General features: G+C 33.6%; 1 protein-coding gene across 1 annotated transcript in view; it reads right to left on the minus strand.

Moving 5' to 3' along the window:
• LOC142322679 (putative ammonium transporter 2) overlaps positions 1–18,897 on the minus strand; it is a 36,893-nt gene extending 17,996 nt beyond the window's left edge. The window contains exons 1-5 of the mRNA XM_075361758.1: positions 18,705–18,897; positions 15,565–15,720; positions 13,034–13,163; positions 2,069–2,226; positions 225–366 (exon numbers count right to left, since the gene is read on the minus strand). Coding sequence (XP_075217873.1) covers positions 225–366; positions 2,069–2,226; positions 13,034–13,163; positions 15,565–15,720; positions 18,705–18,897 — 779 coding nt within the window. The remainder of the gene's footprint in view (positions 1–224; positions 367–2,068; positions 2,227–13,033; positions 13,164–15,564; positions 15,721–18,704) is intronic.
• Positions 18,898–19,282: the final 385 nt, after the last annotated feature.

Consider the following 19,282-nt stretch of genomic DNA (forward strand, 5'->3'; position numbering starts at 1 on the left):
TATAAAGTAGGCTGTATTGCTCAAAAGTACTTACTAATATCCAGCTTATCAAAACATAAATATCAATTTTATTATTTATTATTATAAATATTTGATAAAAAATAGCATATTACACAGCAATTACATAATACAATAACATACTACATTTACTCGTATGTGTAAATTGAACTTAAATATATGTATCATCTATGTTAAGTAATCTTAAATTTAATTTATTACTGTACCTGCCAGAGTTAAATGCTAGCCATCCCCACCACAGTACAAAGAGACCCAAGCAACAATTTACTGGTGTTCCCAAGGGAAGAGGAGCTGTTCCATACAAATATCTGCCCAAACGTGGTCCTAGCACAATTGCTGATGCAAATGCTGTTAATAGAAATAATTTTTATTTTTATAGACAAAAATTATTAGTGATTAACATTTATTTTAACCATTTCAATCTGTACTGCTGCTAAGTTTTAAATCTAACTTTCTGTTTGGCTAGTCTCTGAAATTTCTATTGCAGGAGTTTGAGACCTTACAAATTCTGCCAAAAATCTCTAACATGAAAAACATTTTCATGGATTACTTCTCTATCTACTGATACATGTTTACTAATTGGAATAACTCCTAACTTTTCCTATAGATTGTTTTACCCAGGAATATATGAAAATTATATGATAAATTAATGCATTTCTTTTTTTATCGAAGGTGGCAGATGCTTGTGAAATATTGCAGTTAGATCTTGAAGTTGATTTCTGCTAAATATTGTTTTACCTAAACTCTTCAAATCAAGAATTACACTTCCATTAATAAATAATCCTGATAGTTCCTTCCAAGCTGATGGTTATAGAATACATATCATAGAGTATCTTGGAGATTGAAAGGTTTGAGAAATTGATAGCAGTTGAAGCCAAATATAATCCTCATTATAAATATAGGAGCCATACAATTAAATGTTAAATTTGTGGTCAGATGAAAAAAGCTGTAGCAAAATTTTATCCAGTATTAGATAACTGATTACTATAGTCAATTAATATTGGATGCAGTTTTGGCACACGCTGTCATCATTTATTAATGACTAATGATCAAAGAATTAAATATTACCTAAAGAAAATAAATAATTTGGATTGTAGAATTTTCAAAATACAATTAAATTTTAAAATGGTCGGTGTTGGTATGAACAACCATTTTACCTACATTTCAATGGTTTGCCATGTTAATATATTATAGAATATTTGGTTCAATGAAGAAGGTGAAAAGTTCTCAGACTGAGATTTGGTAGAAAACAGTTTATAAAAAAAGTTAAACTTTTGCTACTGGACCCATATTGGTGTTGCAAATTTTCATGTTATACAGTACAGTTTTCATGTTGTACAGTTTCATATTGACAGTATAAATTCATTTTTTGGAGGGGAGTTTGTTACTCCTTACTGCCTTCTCATTGGATTTCTCTCTTGTTCATAGTCTTCATTTGGAGGTAGTGACTTTTGCAACAACTAATTGCATCACTGCTTATCAGACTACTGTCTGATTCTAATAATTAGTTGTGTAAATCACTACTAATAGAAACATTATTGCTAGATTTTCAATGACAGCTGATTGTCAGTAATCATGTAAACAGATCAAATTTGATTCATCCATGATAAAAATAAGGAAATTTATGTTAGAATAGAAGCCTGAAATTAACTATCCAACAGTCATAATAACTGACTGTTATTTAATCTTTACTGAATTGCTATACGTGAGGTCATTTGCAGAATCAATCATTTGTACAGCTTATATAATTATAAGAAATTAACTCATCATATTTGTTAAAGGCAAATTACTGATGTAATTTTATAGCTGAAGAAAAAAAAAGAATAATCATGTTACATGTGTCATCCAAAGTATGTGTCCAAGGAGAATTTGTCGCGATCTACGAGCTACATAATAATGTTAGAGTTATTATGATTAATAACTCACCTTTTTCCACTCACCTTATTGACAATTAAAATTTCATATTTCTAATATTAAAATGTAATTACCAATAATATACTATATACCTAATGCAATGGCTTTTATATAAATTGAGTGATTTTTAACTTACAACAAGTGCCTCCAACTAAGTGAACTGGTCCTGAACCGGCTATGTCAACAATACCTAAATTTTTAAGAAATCCATGTTCACCCCATACCCAGCCAGCCGGAACACAGTAGACTATTGTGTTTAAAAAGGAAAATATGCAGTATGCCTTGAAGTTACATCTAAAAATAAATAGATTTCTTTTTTATTAAATACAATTTCTGTTTTATTGCTAGAATAAGGTTTTTAAAATTATACTGCTAAGTATTTTGTATATGCCTTCAAAAGATTTCTTAATGTAGTTCTAAATCAAATTTAAGCTGTGAATATTTTTACATTACAAGTTAGAAAATATACATTAGAAATATAAATTTAATGTAGTTTGATGATTTATGTTATTGACAGAATGGTGAATTATACTTTAAAATTTTTCTAGTGTCTGCATATCATCTTCATGACAAACCTCTTAGTTCACACATGTACTTATTTATCACGTTTTAAACAATTAGTTTTGAAATGTTATGCTTTGTTATTATGTATCATTAACCAAGAAATTACTTGTACCAATATTACATGGCATTAAAAACAGAATGTTTGGGAAGATAAACTACATCAATTATTGTTTCATAATAGGCTGCAATCATAGTTACTCTTCCCAGAACAAGAGTGTTGAATCATTAAACAGTTACACATTATCATGTCAACTGCAGTTGTTAGGAAACTGCTCTCACTATCTAAGAGAGAGAAAGATAGAGAGAGTGAGAGAGAGAGAGAGAGAGAGAGAGAAAGAGAGAGAGAGAGAGAGAGAGAGAGTGAGAGAGAGAGAGAGAAAGATAAGAGAGAGGAAGTAGATTCTTTAAAAACTTTCAAAATATCAGATTTTATAAATATACATTTTTTTTAATAACTTAAAAATATTTCCGGTTGTTTTTGTGACCATCTTCAGTAAAGCATCTGAGGCGTAAGTAATACTAATCAGGGTTGCTTTTAATGAAAGTAATGTTGTTCATGAGACAATTACTCTCTTTCATGGACAGAGTGAAGGTGTCACTTATAAAACTAAATACTATTTACATTTCAGGAGGTTTGACATACTGAAACGCAATATGTTCAGCTCAGTAAAGAAGGCAACAGGAAATTGCTTCATTAGGAAGTTAGGTAATAGGTCATCTTAGTTATTGTTCTCTCCTGGACATTAGTTGATGTTATTGCTGGCAGGTTTGTTTATTTAAACCGATCGGGTTGGTCTAGTGGTGAACGCATCTTCGCAAATCAGATGATTTCAAAGTCAAGCGTTCTAATGTTCAAGTCCTAGTATAGGCAATTACTTTTATATGGATTTGATTATTAGATTGTGGATACTGGTGTTCTTTTCTTTGGTGGTTGGGTTTCAGTTAACCACACATCTCAGAAATAGTCGACCTGAGACTGTACAAAACTACAGTTCATCTACACTCATACATATCATCCTCATTCATCCTCTGAAGTAATCCTGACAGTGATTCCAGAGGCTAAACAGAAATAGAAAAAAAGGTTTGTCTATTTAGAGAGACATGCGTTTTTATTGTGGTTGAATGAAAAAAATATTCATATATAAAATTATTAATTTTAATGGCAAACCATTCCAAATGATGGTGGGTTAATAACATCTTCATCTTTTATAAAAATTTAAACCTTACATAAACCTTTTTACATAGAATTACCATTCATTCAACATTGAATGTTTTATGCTAATAATGATATGATACTTTTTTTTTGAGGTAGAAATGCATTTACTCACGAAGTGTCAGACCATCAACAGATTACTGACTAAAACCACCCCTCTTTGGAGTAATCCTATACATCCCGGCATCTCCCGGAGGCATTACTTCAAAATGTGTAGGCCCCCTTACGAGCTCACTCATACCAACAACACATCTCGAATGCTCCAGACCAACATAATACACTTATAACCTGTTGCAAAACATTATGACAGGCATGACACGACAACAAGGCGGCAACGATCTTAGCATTAACCTGGACGGATAGGCAAACACCTTCAACGTGGCATTAACCTTCAATGCGAAAGGCGAAAACACGACAATGATATGATACTGAATTCATTCTACTGAATTACTTGAATTATGATTTACTACAAATTTAGTAATGAGAAAAGGCTTGATTGTTTTAGTCTCCAGCCTTACATTAATATAATTGTTACAATTCTTACTATCTTAATTCTGGCCTCTAATACATCTTATAAACAGTTTTACACATTTATTAATAAGTCACTTTTTTATAAATTGAATAGTTTTTTACATACTTTTAAACTTAAAACTATAAAATCAAAATATGAAAAAAAAATTTACTATATGATGGTATCTGTAATAATAATTAGCTAATATTCTCTTATAAATATTTTACTTTTTTAAATTATTTTTCTTACTAAATTTTGTCTTGAATCAATATTTTTTCTATTTATTTGATTCTATTATCAATTTTTACATGTGATATTTATTTTATAAACTGTGATAAATTTAATTAATCCATAATAAATACAAAACATATTATTTTATAAAATACTAAAATTTCAAATTTATTTTTATTTTCATTTAATTTTTCAACAAAGGGAAAATAAAAATACAGTAAAAAACACCTTTATAGAATAGCCTTTTTAACAACAAAAATTATTCTGTTACATAGAGAATTTCAATAACTTCATGTACCTGCAGTAGGCCTACATATCATTGAGTACGGGGTATGCAGAGATTATTAGCATCACATTAAATAATTTAATGCAAATTAAATATCAGTATTTATTAATGCAGCAAATTTGAGAATACCATGACAATAGTGAAATTATTTTTACACTGTTTCTCACAAATTATTTTTTCTCTCAGCTGTGGAAAAATTGTGTATGCATAAATTGCAAAAATCCTTTGTGCGGTATTTGCATGACGATGAGTGAAAAATTTTTAATTCAATTAGGAATATTATTCATTTTTTAAATCTTATATGTATTTTGAATGCCATAACAATAATGACTGTAGGCAATATGACATGGGGCAAAATCTACCAAAAGAATGGCACGTGAATTCCAACATGCCAGGCTTACTGAAAAGTGAGGAATGAAGCAATTTCCTGTTGCCTTCTTTACTGAAATGAACATAATATTGTTTCTCAGTATGTCAATTATGAAACCTGAAATGTAGACAATATTCAGTTTCATAAGTGACACCTTCACTCTGTCTATGAAAGAAACTGATTGTCTCATGAACAGCATTATTGTCAGTAAAAGCAACCCCGACTAGTACCACTTATACTCGTACCTCAAATACAGTACTTTATATGTGTCATAGTCATAAGAAAGGCTATGATAAAAATAGTATAAACCCTTTTCTGTTTTTTTGTTTGTTTCTCTTTCTGTGGTAAGCAATGCATTTTATTCAGTGCCTTGAAAAATAAATTTGAAAAATAATAATTATTCTCAGTTTTAGTTTAATTTAATTTTATTTTAATTAGAAAAACTGATAGAAAATTAAAATAAAATTAAAGATTAAAATTGGTTATACCGTTTTGGATATATAAGTAAATTTCTGAATAAGCGAGATAAGAATGATCGACAGAGTATATTTTGCAAAAAAAAGAAACATTAGCTCTCAAGCTACTAACAAACAGCCTGTTTGAAATTTTAAAATGGGTCATACCGTTTTGGAGATATAACTAAATTTCCGAATAACTGCTCTGTCCACGGTCTGACCAAGGGATAAGCCTTGCAGTCCATCTTCCTCTGGTCTCGTGATCCCAGGTCTTTTGTCAGGCGAGGAACGTGCGACTCCGTTTCTCGGCGATGTTCTCCCGGTCTTCGCCCGCTCGTCGCCTCCTGTAGGCCCTTGGCGTTCCTTGTCAAAAGAACAATAGGGAATAACGCCGGCGACCATCAGTACGGCAGGCTCGGAAACCATCCGATACGCGGATGCGACTCACAAGGCCGCTGTGTGCAGCACATTCGGAAATCGGAAGCGAATCGCTTCCGATTTCTCTCGAATCTTAATGCTTTGGTCCACACTTCTGCTCCGTATAACAGGACGGAATGCACTGTGACATCAGCATGTGTTTGCTGGCTTTCGGTCCGCCGACATTCGTCATGAGCCAGCTGAGAGCGCTTATGGTTCTCGCAGCTTTGTCGGTGGCTCACCGAAGTTGCTCAGCAAAGTTAAGTTTCCAGGCAATTATCATACCGATGTACTTCGGAGCCGGCTTGGTCTCGACAACCTCGTCCCCGACCCGCTGGGGAAGGAAGGTGTTGCAGCGTACTATAACCAAGAAGCGTATACACTTCTTGATTAGAACCACGATCTCCATTTTGGTAAGAGCTAGAGACAACCAATGGTCGTCCAGCCAGGCACTGACTCTGTGCATAGCTCGGCTGAGCATCAGTAGGATGCGCTCCACGTCGCGATCTGCAACAAGTAGTGCAATGTCGTCAGCGTACCGAACTAAGGCCGATTCTTCAGGCATTTTGAACCTCAGCAAGCCGACATAGACGGCGATCCAAAGGTCCGGGCCGATAATCAACACCTGCGCCGCCCCCGACGTGATCGCGGTTCTACGCCAGCCTGCCGCGGTCTCGTAGATGAGACCGCGGTCCCTCAGGTACGCATCCATCATTCTGAGGAGGTATAGAGGCACGTGGAACGGATGCTTCAGAGCTCGAAGCATATCGCTCTACCGTGCAGAATTGAAAGAATTTTTCACATCCAACATAACAAGAAGGACCACACGGCGCGGAAAGTAATTGTGGTCCTCTGCTCGCCGCACTGCCTCAATAACCTCTGGACTGCATCTAGGGTCGACCGACCCTGCCGGAAACTGTACTGTGTGGGTGACAGGCCACCTGCCTGATTCATCGCTGCAACCAGTGTTTTCCTTAAGAGCTTCTTCAATACCTTCCCAGCTGTGGAAAATGTATCTTATTATTGCGATGCAAGTGAAAGTAACAATAGAGAAATCACCAGATATAGAGATTATACAACACGTACCTATGGAACCTCCAAAAAAGAGGGACGAGTACTTCAGCCGCTCCAAATATACCATTGGAGAACATGAAGTTTAGATTCAATAACAACTGTAAATTCACATAACTGAAGTTCTTTACATTATTTTTCACCATAACACTAATTCACAGATATCAATTAAATATACATGTAACCATATTTTGAGTAAATTCTTTATTAACCTTTATGTGTATAAGTGTTATTGTGAGCGTGATGTGTGTCGTTTGATACATAAATAAATACTAACTTTAATAATGCATATTAACATATTAAGTACAAACAGCTGGTAACCACGACAGTAACAAAATAACAAGTTTGTTTACATTTATAGAAAGAATCATCTTGATATTACAAATAAAGAGGAAATGAAGTCAGGATTGACCAACAACCATGCTAACCGCTCCATCTAAGTTGTCATCACCTGATGTCAGCCGCAGAACATCACTTGTATCTGAAAGGGAAGAAGATACCATGTCCGAGGCTATGTGATGACGCCTTGTCATCAGAGGTAGAGGCTGTAAGAAAGATGGAAAAAAGAAAGGATGGCTGAAAGGAAAGCCTAGGCGGTAAAGAAATGTAATATGTTTAAGAATCAAGATTCTTAGTGTTTATATTTCTGTATTAGTTTGAGTTTGCAATCAAGAATGAATTAACACTCTTCAGTTTCAAGTGAAGTGTGAAAGAATTAAGTGTTTTTTCTTTTTTGAAGCTAATGACCAAAGTAGTCAATGCCCCTAAAACCTCAACAAAAAAAAATATAGTAATAATGGTCGGACAAATCCAAACGCCCATCCGTCGTGCAATAAAATCTACGCACACGTCCGGGGCGGGCAACGACATCGTACTTCGATGCCTTCACTTATGTTGGCCAACAGGATAACAATCTCGCTCAGGAGCTCCTTGTGTAGTATTGGCGGTTCAGAGCGTCCGAGCTGGTTGCAGCTGTGGTTCTTAGTTTTGCTGGTTTTTTTTCAGCGGGGGCGGGAGGCATGACCGTGATCTGTTTTTCCGACGCTGGCTGGAGTGCGGACGGGGAGTGCTTATCCCTCTTCTCAGTTGTGGAGCCAGGTTAAGGGTGGGCTGCAGTGATCTTGATCTGCCGAAGTCTTGCGGCCGCCCAGTGTGTGTCAATTATTTCTGCCCTTGGCAGGGATTGTCCCGTGGGTAAGGGTATCGGAGCTCTTACAGCTACATGTGAGCCCTGGGATGTGTGTATCGTGAATCAGGCCAGTACCTTATTCCCCGTCACTGGTTAAATTTATGGGAGGCGGCTGACTGCGCCCAACCGTCTCTCCGCCCGCACCATGCGACGTATTGACTGGCGAAACATAGGATTATGGAAGTTCAACATCCACAACTTTCGTGGCAGATGGTCCACGTAAAACTCGTCCCTCCAGGACGAGGGTTCTTTCGTCGTCGTTGGCGAAGAGGAAGAGAGCGTCGAGTTTAGTGACAAAGAAGTATTCATTGTTTTGGAAAAGACGGATCGAACGAAGATTTGACCGAAGAGTAGTGGATTGATTCCGAAATTTGTTGTTATGAAGAAAAAGGAAGGCGATTTTACGAAGATTAGTTTTTTCGTGGCATCACGGAAGCCGCCGGAGATCCGGTAAAGGATGTTAAGAAGACTGCAGTTGGACTATTTTTAAAAACCGTGAAGGGTGTACAATCATCATGGTTACTTAAAGCTAAGAAAATTGGAGTACTAGACGTTGAAGTCACGCCGCACGGCACATTAAATACCTCAAAGGGCGTTTTTGTATGTCAAGATACATTGAATTGCACCGAAGAGGAAATCGTCGAAGAATTACATGCTCAAGGAATTGTTGCGTGTCGACGATTAAATACACGGCGAAACGGGGAAGTTTCGCACGTCCTGACCAACAAACCGAAGTATCTGGAGAAAATTAAGGCAGGATTTCATAGGGAAGATGTACGTCCTTTTATACCAAATCCACTGCGATGCTTTGGATATCAACGATTTGGACATACTGCGGCGAGATGTACCAGGAACAAATTTGCATTTGTGGTGGCCATTACATCCTGACCCAAACAGGGACCCTCCTGTATGTGTCAATTGTCATGGACAGCAGTCTGCGAGATTCCGAAATTGTTCTGCTTACAAGGAAGAAGTGGCTACACAGAAAGGTAAAACGATACGAAAGGTTAGCTACTTGGAAGCTAGGAAGATTATGATCGGCAGAACACCAAAGGTTGCGTCATATGCGCTTGTTGCTGTAGCTCCTGTAGCTTCAAAGAACATAATGTCGGAAATAGCTGCGCTCCTCGCAAATATGTTCGAACGAATAATTAATCATAAAATGAAGAGACGACCATCAAAGGGAAATAATCCAAAGAATAAAGCAGAAGTTTCCGTAGAAAATAACTCCGTAAAGCCAAAGTTTGAGCCTACAACTAGTACTCAAGTTAAGGCAAAAAAGCAGTAACTGAGAGAAAGATTGAGTCAACTACATCTAAAGTAAAACTGTAGGTAGAAAAAATCCCCATTGAGGAATACGCGAAACCAGAAGTATAGGTATTGGAAAAGGAGAATTTTAAATAACCAACAATGGAACCTCCTAAAGCACAGAGGGCTCTATCTGAGAGGGTGAAAACTTCAGCCACCTTACATGTTCTAGCAGTGAGTGTATCCAGTCTCGACTGTGATGTACTTCTGACCCTCAATGACTTATGGTGGAATATCTGAAGACTCCATCTCAGAGGCCTCATATATCTTGGAATTCAACAACGAGGCCTTCAAGAAGATAGAAAAATGAAGAAAGGATGGCCTAAGGGAAAACCTAGGCGATAATGACTGAAATAAATAATGATCGAGATATTTTTTTTAAGAGTTTTGAAGAATCCCCTTAATCAAAGAAGGGTTTTAATTTGTTTTGTTTGACAGTGAATTTAGTTTTAAGGTATTGACAACATTTCATAAGAAATGGTTTCAGAGTTAATTGTGTTTGAAGTGTTTTTTAAATTGTCAGTTTATATGTTTTTTTGAGGGTCAAAGAGCCTTTATACCCTTGTCATGTGTTTCTTTTGGAGTTTTGTAATACACCTTGACAAATCTATTTTTGGATGATCTGTTTTGACATGACTAGTCTACTTACTATGTACTCGTGCTATTAACAGAAAGAAATTTTCCTTTTTTTTCTTTTTGATGTGGAAGGGGCTAATGACCATAACAGTCAATGCCTTTAAAACTTTACAGGCGGTTAACATGGTGTCATGGACACTATTCTGCAAGTTCTAGGAATTGTCCTATTTATAAACAGGAAGTAACTGTCCAAGAGATCAAGACAACACAGAAAGTCAGAGTTACTTTGATACAAGGAAAATTGTGCTTGGCCGAACGCCAAAGATCGCATCACATGCACAAGTTGCCACAAGATGTGCTCTCTGAATTGGCACCAGCATTGGCTAAGATGGTCGAACTTATCATCAATGATAAAATGAAGAGTCGACCATCCAGAAATAGTCATAAACCAACAACAATAAAAAGGGATGCTTCCAAAGGAAAATATTTTGTGAAACTTACAAATGAGTCTTCAAACAGTGGAATAAAGAAAGAAAATGAGATGGAAAATCTGAAGCGACAACCTAGGAATAAGCCTGTGACAAATCAAAAGGTCAAGAGTACAAAAGTTAAATTGCTGAAGATACCACAGAAAATTCTACATAAAGCAAAAGTTGAAGTGTACAAAATCCCTACAACGGGAATTCAGACGCCTGACATAAAGTTATTAGAAAGAGAGGATTTTGAATGTCCAATGATGGAGCCTCTGAAGGCATGGAGGCCTTTAAATGAGAAGGCGGGTACTTCAGCTGCCCCACAAAATTTAGCGGGGAGCATATCGAGTCTTAGCTCTGATAAGCTGCTGACCGCACATTTGGAGCTGGCATCATCTGATGCCAACAGGAGGAGGCCCTCTGTGATTTTGGAGGATCAGAAGAATCAATTTCCAAGGCCTCAGATAACAAGGAGTTTGACATCGAGGTCTACAGAAAAATGGAGGAAAGAAAGAAGGAAGGATGCCCTAAGGGTAAATCTAGGTGATAAAAACTTAAAGAAGCTGTTTTTACGTGTTTATTTAGTTCATAAATGTTCACATTGTGACATAAACTATGTGAATTGTTTTTTGACAACATTTCTATAGAAATGATAAACTGTTTTACGTATTTTTAATGTATTAATGTTTTACATGTTATTAATATATTAGTTTTTAAGTGGCAAGGGTCCTTTACACCCTTGTCATGTTGTGTTTCATTGGAGTTTCTAATACCCTTTGATAAGTCTATTTCTGGATGATCTGTTATGACAAGACTACTACTGACTAAGTCGCTGATGTTTTTAGCAAGGAGGGGAAAGTAATTTTTCTGATGTGGAAGAGCTAATGACCACAGCAGTCAATGCCCCTAAAACTTCAAAAAAAAAAGAAATAAAAAATAAAATAATAAGCAGGAGCCAACATGGTTGGGTGAACTAAAGTGCCAGTATCCTGATTTACCAGATGACCCAGTTTGAATCCTATACAGTTACTCAGAGAGGTGGTGAGGTCTCAAATAAAGCAAGAAGCAAGAAGTAGACTTCTCAGGAAGTGGCAAGAGAGATGGAATGAAGAGGTGTCCGGTCGTTGGATGCATAGATTGATTCCGAATCTAGAGAAATGGATGAGTAGGGGGTGTTGAGCTATTACCTGATGGGGCATGAAAGCTTTTGGGTGTTTCTCCACCGATTTCGATGATCAGATGAGGCACGTTGTCTAGATTGCAAGGTAGAAGATGATGATGCAGAACATGCGATCTTCCACTGCAGAAGATGGATTCCACAGAGGGAGATTCCGAGAACCCAGCTTGGGTTGCCGATCTGAGAACAAAGTGGAAGGCAATTGAGAAATTCAACCTGAAATTGGTGAAAAGGAAGGAAGAACAGCTGAGATGAGCTGAAGACAGACCCCCCCCCCCCCCCGTCTGGTTGCAAAGTTATGCTGCAGGATGATCCTGTTACCAGTCATCATGGGTGAAGGAGGAGTTTTTGGCGGGTAGGGACATTGTCCTTGAGTTTTGCGTAACCCGGAGATAAAAAAAAAATATAATAATAATGAAAAATATTAATTAATATACTAATAAACTTCCTGTCAATATACAAAATTAAGGACTATTATAAAACAATACAAAATTGTTCATTATTTTATAAAGTTTACATTCATCCACCAATAAATCAATCAATCAGTTAGTTAATTGGCCAATCGACTAGTTGACTTACTGTTAAGATTATATTGTTATTCTTTTAACTTATATTATAGTATTTCTTTAAATTGTAGAAGGGTTTATTTGTTAGCCACTCTTTCAAGTTACTTTAAATTCTTTAAAAGATGAGGTAGTAAGTCTCTTGAGTCTATTGTTTTGGTAAGTCTGATTTACCAGAGTAAGTACCACTAATTTCATAGTTATTGGCATCATGGTTATTAAAATGAAGATAGGATTTCTCTAATTTCATATCCATGGAACAGAAATGAAAGAAGCTGAAATATTTCATACTGTAAACATGGGATTTTAGTTTATATCATTAGTTTATCAACTAAAAATGTTCATTAAAATACATCATTTTAACCTTTGTTGCTGGCCATCATGGGCATCGAAAATTTCTCTGATTAAAAAAAATATAATTTAAATAATTACTGTTGTTCCATTTTCTGGATAATTATGAACATACAATGGAGGCAAGCACCTCTCAATCCACTAAATTGTTGCCACCTATAATAAATTTATGTGCACATTAATATCCATTTCAAACTGTATACATGAAAAAAATCAACATCAATGATAAAATATAAGTACACATTAATTTTTTTTACAAAATATTACCTTCAAGAAAAAAGTATTTCAACTGGATATCAAAGAAAAACTGTACAGATGTACATACAAAAAAATTAATGATCCAAACCTTTCAGCCATTGCACCTGAGACAATTGTTGTTGCAGTTGTGGCAAATGACAATTGAAAAAGAAATGCTGTGTACGTTGGTCCCATCTTAGGATCTCTTGCATCAACATCCAGAGCAAATTCACCAACTCCTTTAAGTGAAAGAAAATATTAAAACAAATTAAGTTTTACGTAATACAAAGCAAAAGTTAGTTATTTTCAGATACAAACATTTGGTTAGTTTTCTAATAAAAAATAAATGTACTTTGATTTTTTACACTGAAAGAAAAAAGTAATACTTTCAAATACTATAAAATTTCACATAATAGGAATAAATTTTAATTAAATTACATTAAATTTAAACTGAGAATCTATAAATAGATTTTTTCCATGTATTTGTATTTGCATGTATCTTTTGAAAACACCATAGAAGTAATTCCCATAGATTTGTCTGACATAAAACCCAAAATTTTCTCATATACAAGAACCCATTTTCATTAATTCTCTAACACTCTTCAAGCAGAACAATTCATTTTTTTATAAACAAATATTTGCATTACTATAAACATTTTTTAATACTGTATAAAATTTACTTTCATTATTAAAAATTATTACCAGTGACTTATTTTATTTCTTACAGTACAATAGTGTACTTTTAGAAACATTCTATTTCTATATTCTTTTTAATGTGATATATTATATACTCATATATGTTTCAATAAAACAAACTAAATCCATAATTGACATATTGTGTCTCTAATACCTATTTCTTATTGTAAGAATGGGTTTTCATTCAAAACTTTGTCTTCAAACAATTGTGTTAATTTGGACTTCATATATGCTGACAACTTTCAACTCAATTTTATCAAGATTAATGAGGGTTTAATGTACTTAATGTAAAGTTTTATAATTTTTCAGTTAAACAATTATTCACTTATTACAAATTAACTACTCTTGTTAAACATGTGATTACAAACTTGTAATATTTTAGATTTACGGAATAAAACATAAAAGATTCCAACCTAAATTTAATTTAAATGTTTTCATTTTTATCAATGTGGAATTTAATTGAAAAACTGTATTTAATAAACAATAAAACATCACTGCAATCAACATATAACTTAAAATTCACTTAAAACACAGTAAGACAATTTTTAAAAAAGTAAAAAAAAAAAACAAATTAAATTCTATATAAACACTCCAACGATTAATGTGAGGTACATAGTTACTAAGAAATATACCTCATAGTACCCATATTAAAAGCACAATTAAAAATCTACAAACAAGAAACATTTGTTAGACCGATCATTCCTTCATTGCAGTCCCTAAACATAAACAAGCTTGATATATTAACAAAGTCATCAAGTAATAAGTAACACTTGAGGTTAGCTTTCACAAAGCACAAAGACACAAAGCACAAACACAAAGACTACATATCGTTTCAAAAAATCAAAAATATACATGTACCACATAACTTGCATTATGACACTACCAGTTCCTATGATAATATACCTGCATAGGAAACTACAAACACTTTGCAAAAAATATTTTTAAAAAATGGCACACCAACTGGAAACACATTACAGAAATCATTACCTTAACAAAACACATAACTAGGAAAATTACTTAAAATTCAACAAGTACTAAACCCTGGCCTGCCAATGGATTGACCCAGTGGTGGATTTAGCACTTGAGAAACCCAGCCACAATTCAATTTTGAGGCCCCCTCTAAATATTTTCAATACCCTTACACACTACAGAGTGCATTCTACGCACATGTTTTTTACTCTGGTAGACACTATACCAGTGGTCTACCAGACCACCAGTAAAAAAATGAAACTTAAGGAAATAACATTGACAATTAACCAATATAAAATTACAACTACCTGGTTGAATTTAAAAGGTTGTTGATGTTCAAATTGTATTAATTATGAAAATTTAAACTTATTGGTATAATAATTAAGTTTAAATAAGTAAAAGTGTTAAAAATAAAAAAAAATCTAGTAATCCATGGACATAAAAATAACTTATTTTTAAATTTACTACTGCAACTCAATTTAGTATCTGAATTAAGCAACCAATTTTTGTATCTAGAAAACCCACTACTGATCATCACGTCTTACCACCCTACCTGATACAAACATTATGTGTTTTCCACATTTTGCGTCTGTGATAATATACACAAAAATAAAAGAGATCACATTTTAAGAGACTGGAACAATATGCACTGTATACAAAAATGTACACCATAAATATATTAAATGAATGACAGATCTAATATAGTATATTTTTTCAATCTAAATTATATTACATAGAGTAATCCCTGTATGATTTTCTCATCTTGAAAAAATTCTTATCAGTAATGTCTGTTAGTAACAGTTAATTGCAAGCAGAAATTCTCAAGGAAAATTACAATAAATAATTTAAAATACTAGCATAAATAAACATATTTTCATCATATTTTAAATTCAGTCTAATTCTTCATTAATATATTTTTATGAATAATTTTTACACTGAATGATTCATCTTGCGTATTAAAAACAAACAGATTACCAAGCCAAGGAGTAGTATATTCTCCGTTTCCAAAGCTCAAACCATAACCAAAAAGCCAGAAAGTAAATCCGCCTAAAAATATATCAACCACATTCTTCATCATAATATTAACTTCATTTTTAATTGAAACGCATCCTGATTCAAGCATTCCAAATCCTGTAATAATAAAAAGTATCCCAATCATATAACTTAACTCACAAGTGCAAATTAAAAATTATTGACTTACAGGTGTAGTTTATAAAATTAAATCTTTATTAATTCAACACTATAAGTGTTTTTAATGTTTTATCTGTTAACAATATTTCAGATTAAAATAGGATGCAATAAAATTGACATCTGTTATGAATATAGAAAAGAAATGAATTTATAAAAGCTGAATATTTTCAATACCCTTACACACTACAGAGTGCATTCTACGCACATGTTTTTTACTCTGGTAGACACTATACCAGTGGTCTACCAGACCACCAGTAAAAAAATGAAACTTAAGGAAATAACATTGACAATTAACCAATATAAAATTACAACTACCTGGTTGAATTTAAAAGGTTGTTGATGTTCAAATTGTATTAATTATGAAAATTTAAACTTATTGGTATAATAATTAAGTTTAAATAAGTAAAAGTGTTAAAAATAAAAAAAAATCTAGTAATCCATGGACACAAAAATAACTTATTTTTAAATTTACTACTGCAACTCAATTTAGTATCTGAATTAAGCAACCAATTTTTGTATCTAGAAAACCCACTACTGATCATCACGTCTTACCACCCTACCTGATACAAACATTATGTGTTTGTATCAGGTAGGTATTTATTTTTTTTTTATGATGATGTTGTTATTGGATTGTTGGTGTTGAAGTTTAGGAATTCTGTTGGTTCTTACCAGTTTAGACATTTGTTGAACTATTTACCTAGGATTTCTGCATTGTCTTTATTGTTATGGGTCAGTTTACTGTTTTCATTCTTTATTAGTAGGGTTGGGAGTTTGTAATTTTAGGGCTGAATTTCAAAGGTTTTGTAATAGTCTCTTGACAGTGTTTTATTGAATTCTTCTTCTATTGACTTCAGTGTATCTTTATGGTGTTGTCTTTTTATTCTCCTTAGGTTTTGGGTGGTTTCTTTTTTTTTGTTTTACTAGATTTTGGAAAGATGTTTCTCATTTGTTGGATTGGTGAAATAGCCATGCTTGATGTCTTTTCAACACTGTTTTGTCACATTCAGTAATCCACCATTGATGGTTTTTTACGGGATTTTATTGAGGCTAATTCTTCTGTGATTTGTTTGAGGTTCTTGACTAGTTCTTCAAGTTTATCTGTGATTGTTATTTTTTTGGTTGCTTTTAATAATTTTCATTCTTGATTAGTTGGGAGGATCTATTTTTCTTTTAGTTTTAGAGGCTTGGTTTTATCGCTTTCTTTGGGGAATAAATTTAATTTTACTTTTGACTACATAGTGGTCTGAGCCTGTCTACCCCTCAGAGGACTTTTACGTTGTAGATCTCCTTGTGGTGGTGTTTGTCCATGAAGACATAGTCTAGTTGCTGTTCTCCTTTAGTGTAGTCGCGGTGTTTCCAGGTTTTGAGGTTTCCACTAAATTCGTGGATTTCAAGTTTAGGTTGTGGTTTCTGCAGATTAGGTTGTGGTTAGTTAGAGATCGACAAGTCTCTGTCTGTTTTTGTTTGTTTTCTTTTGTTGGGTGGGCAATTTTTTATGATGTCACGGTATCTTCTTTCTCTGCCTAGTTGAACATTGAAGTTTCTGATTAATTGCTTAATAAGGTTTTTAGGGATGTTATTCATAGTCAGGTTGAATAGATCCCAGAACTTTTCTGTTTCTTTACGTTCTTTTGGAGAGTTATTTTCATTATTAGTGAGTGCATGGGTGTTTGTTATAATGTAAATTTTATTAGATACTTTTAGGGTGAGTGTTGAGATTCTTGGGGATTGTGAGTTGAATTCTTGTATGAGGCTAGCTAAAAAGCCTGTTTGAAACTGTGCAACATTTTTTATCACTCTCTTCCCACGTATAACTTTGTAGAACCTATGAGATTCCATGGCATCCTGGTCAGTGTTTCTTATTTCCTGCAGATCCATGATGAGAATTTTGTGTTGGTCCATTAGTCCAGTTATTATTTTTAGTTCACCAGTCTGCAAGAGTAAGTTTACATTGTGTGTGGAAATGTAGGTGATTTGCTTTGATTTGGTTTTGGACTGTATTTTTCTTGCTCATGAGTGTAGTGTTGGGACTTTCCAGTGCTTTTGATTGCATGTTATCTTTTATGTGGCAGCTCACCATATCCAAATGCTGCCTTCTCTGAACTCTGGTGTTGCTTTGTTCAGTGGGTGGAATATTTCCTTAAAAGCTCTTTCATGATTGACTGTGATGAGGTCACCTGTGGTGGGACAGGTCCTGAGTTACAACTCAAGATGTGATTTAGTGAGATGTGATTTGATGATAAATAAAGCTGTGAACTTTGTTTAGATTCAGTTAACCCGACACATTTCTCCTATTTGTTCTGGATATATCCAGGAGCTATTTGCTATTTTGGAGAAAAGTTAGAATGTCTGATCCTAAATATTACGCCCAATCATGTATATATAAGATAAATTATAAATATAAAAATAAATTTTAAGATAAAAAATAGAAGTTTTTAAAATCCATATTATTTAATTCATTCATATGTATGTCATCCTGTCAGCCTTTCTTCATATGTACACATGATGTAATGTTAAGGCTGATACATTAAATATAAAAAATTACTTGAAAATAATTCATAATTCAGAAGTCGCTATTAAAAATTATTTTGAGTACATAGTTGAGCACATTGAACGGGATGCAGATAAATCTTGTTTTTGTTTTGTTTTTAATTAGTATTATTTAAAAATTCATTTACAGAGTAATATTGTTTCTGTAAAAGAAAATCCTTAAATTGCATTTTAAATAAAGTGGTGGAAAGACTTATCAAATGATTTGGCAATTTATTAAAAATGGCAATGGAAGCATAATAAGGCACATATAAAATATGTAATATGTTCTAACAAAAACAGTGAATCCAGTGTGTATGTCTCAAATTTAATTTAATATTTATAATATTATATATACAACATTAAAATAACTGTATGAAGTTACTGTTACTAACCTGTCTGCATGGTGAATATAATGAAAGCAGAAGTCATAATCCAGTTAGAATCCTCCATTGATATATTATATAAACTGGGAATTAAATTACTCGAGTTACTATTATTGTCTTCAGTTGATGCATTTCCATTTGATGTTATATTATTTATGAAAACATTTGTTGTATTTACATCAGCAGTATTATCATTAGGCATTTTATGGTTTTATTAGGTAAAACAACTGTAAGTAATGAATAATTATATTACTATTGAATCAAAGTTTAATTTCTGATTACTTACTTTTAGAGCAGCTATGCATTCCTTTTGTGCAGATAAGATGCTTGTAATACAAACAGGAGTGGCTGAATCTTATTAAAATTCTTTAGCTTTTATATAATATTAGGGAATTTTACAGGGCATAAAAATTTTCGATCTTCTCTAGAAAATGTTATATAAGTTTAAAACTTATTTACCTTCTTAGTATATGGAAATACACTCCCAGATTTCTTTACAACTATAATTTAATTCCTTTCTTAATGATCTGAATTAGCAGTGAGGATGAATTTACAAAATATTTCCAAAAAGATAAAAAAAGTAATCA

The sequence above is a fragment of the Lycorma delicatula genome, chromosome 4 (assembly GCF_047948215.1).
Source record: "Lycorma delicatula isolate Av1 chromosome 4, ASM4794821v1, whole genome shotgun sequence".
NCBI lineage: Eukaryota > Metazoa > Arthropoda > Insecta > Hemiptera > Fulgoridae > Lycorma > Lycorma delicatula.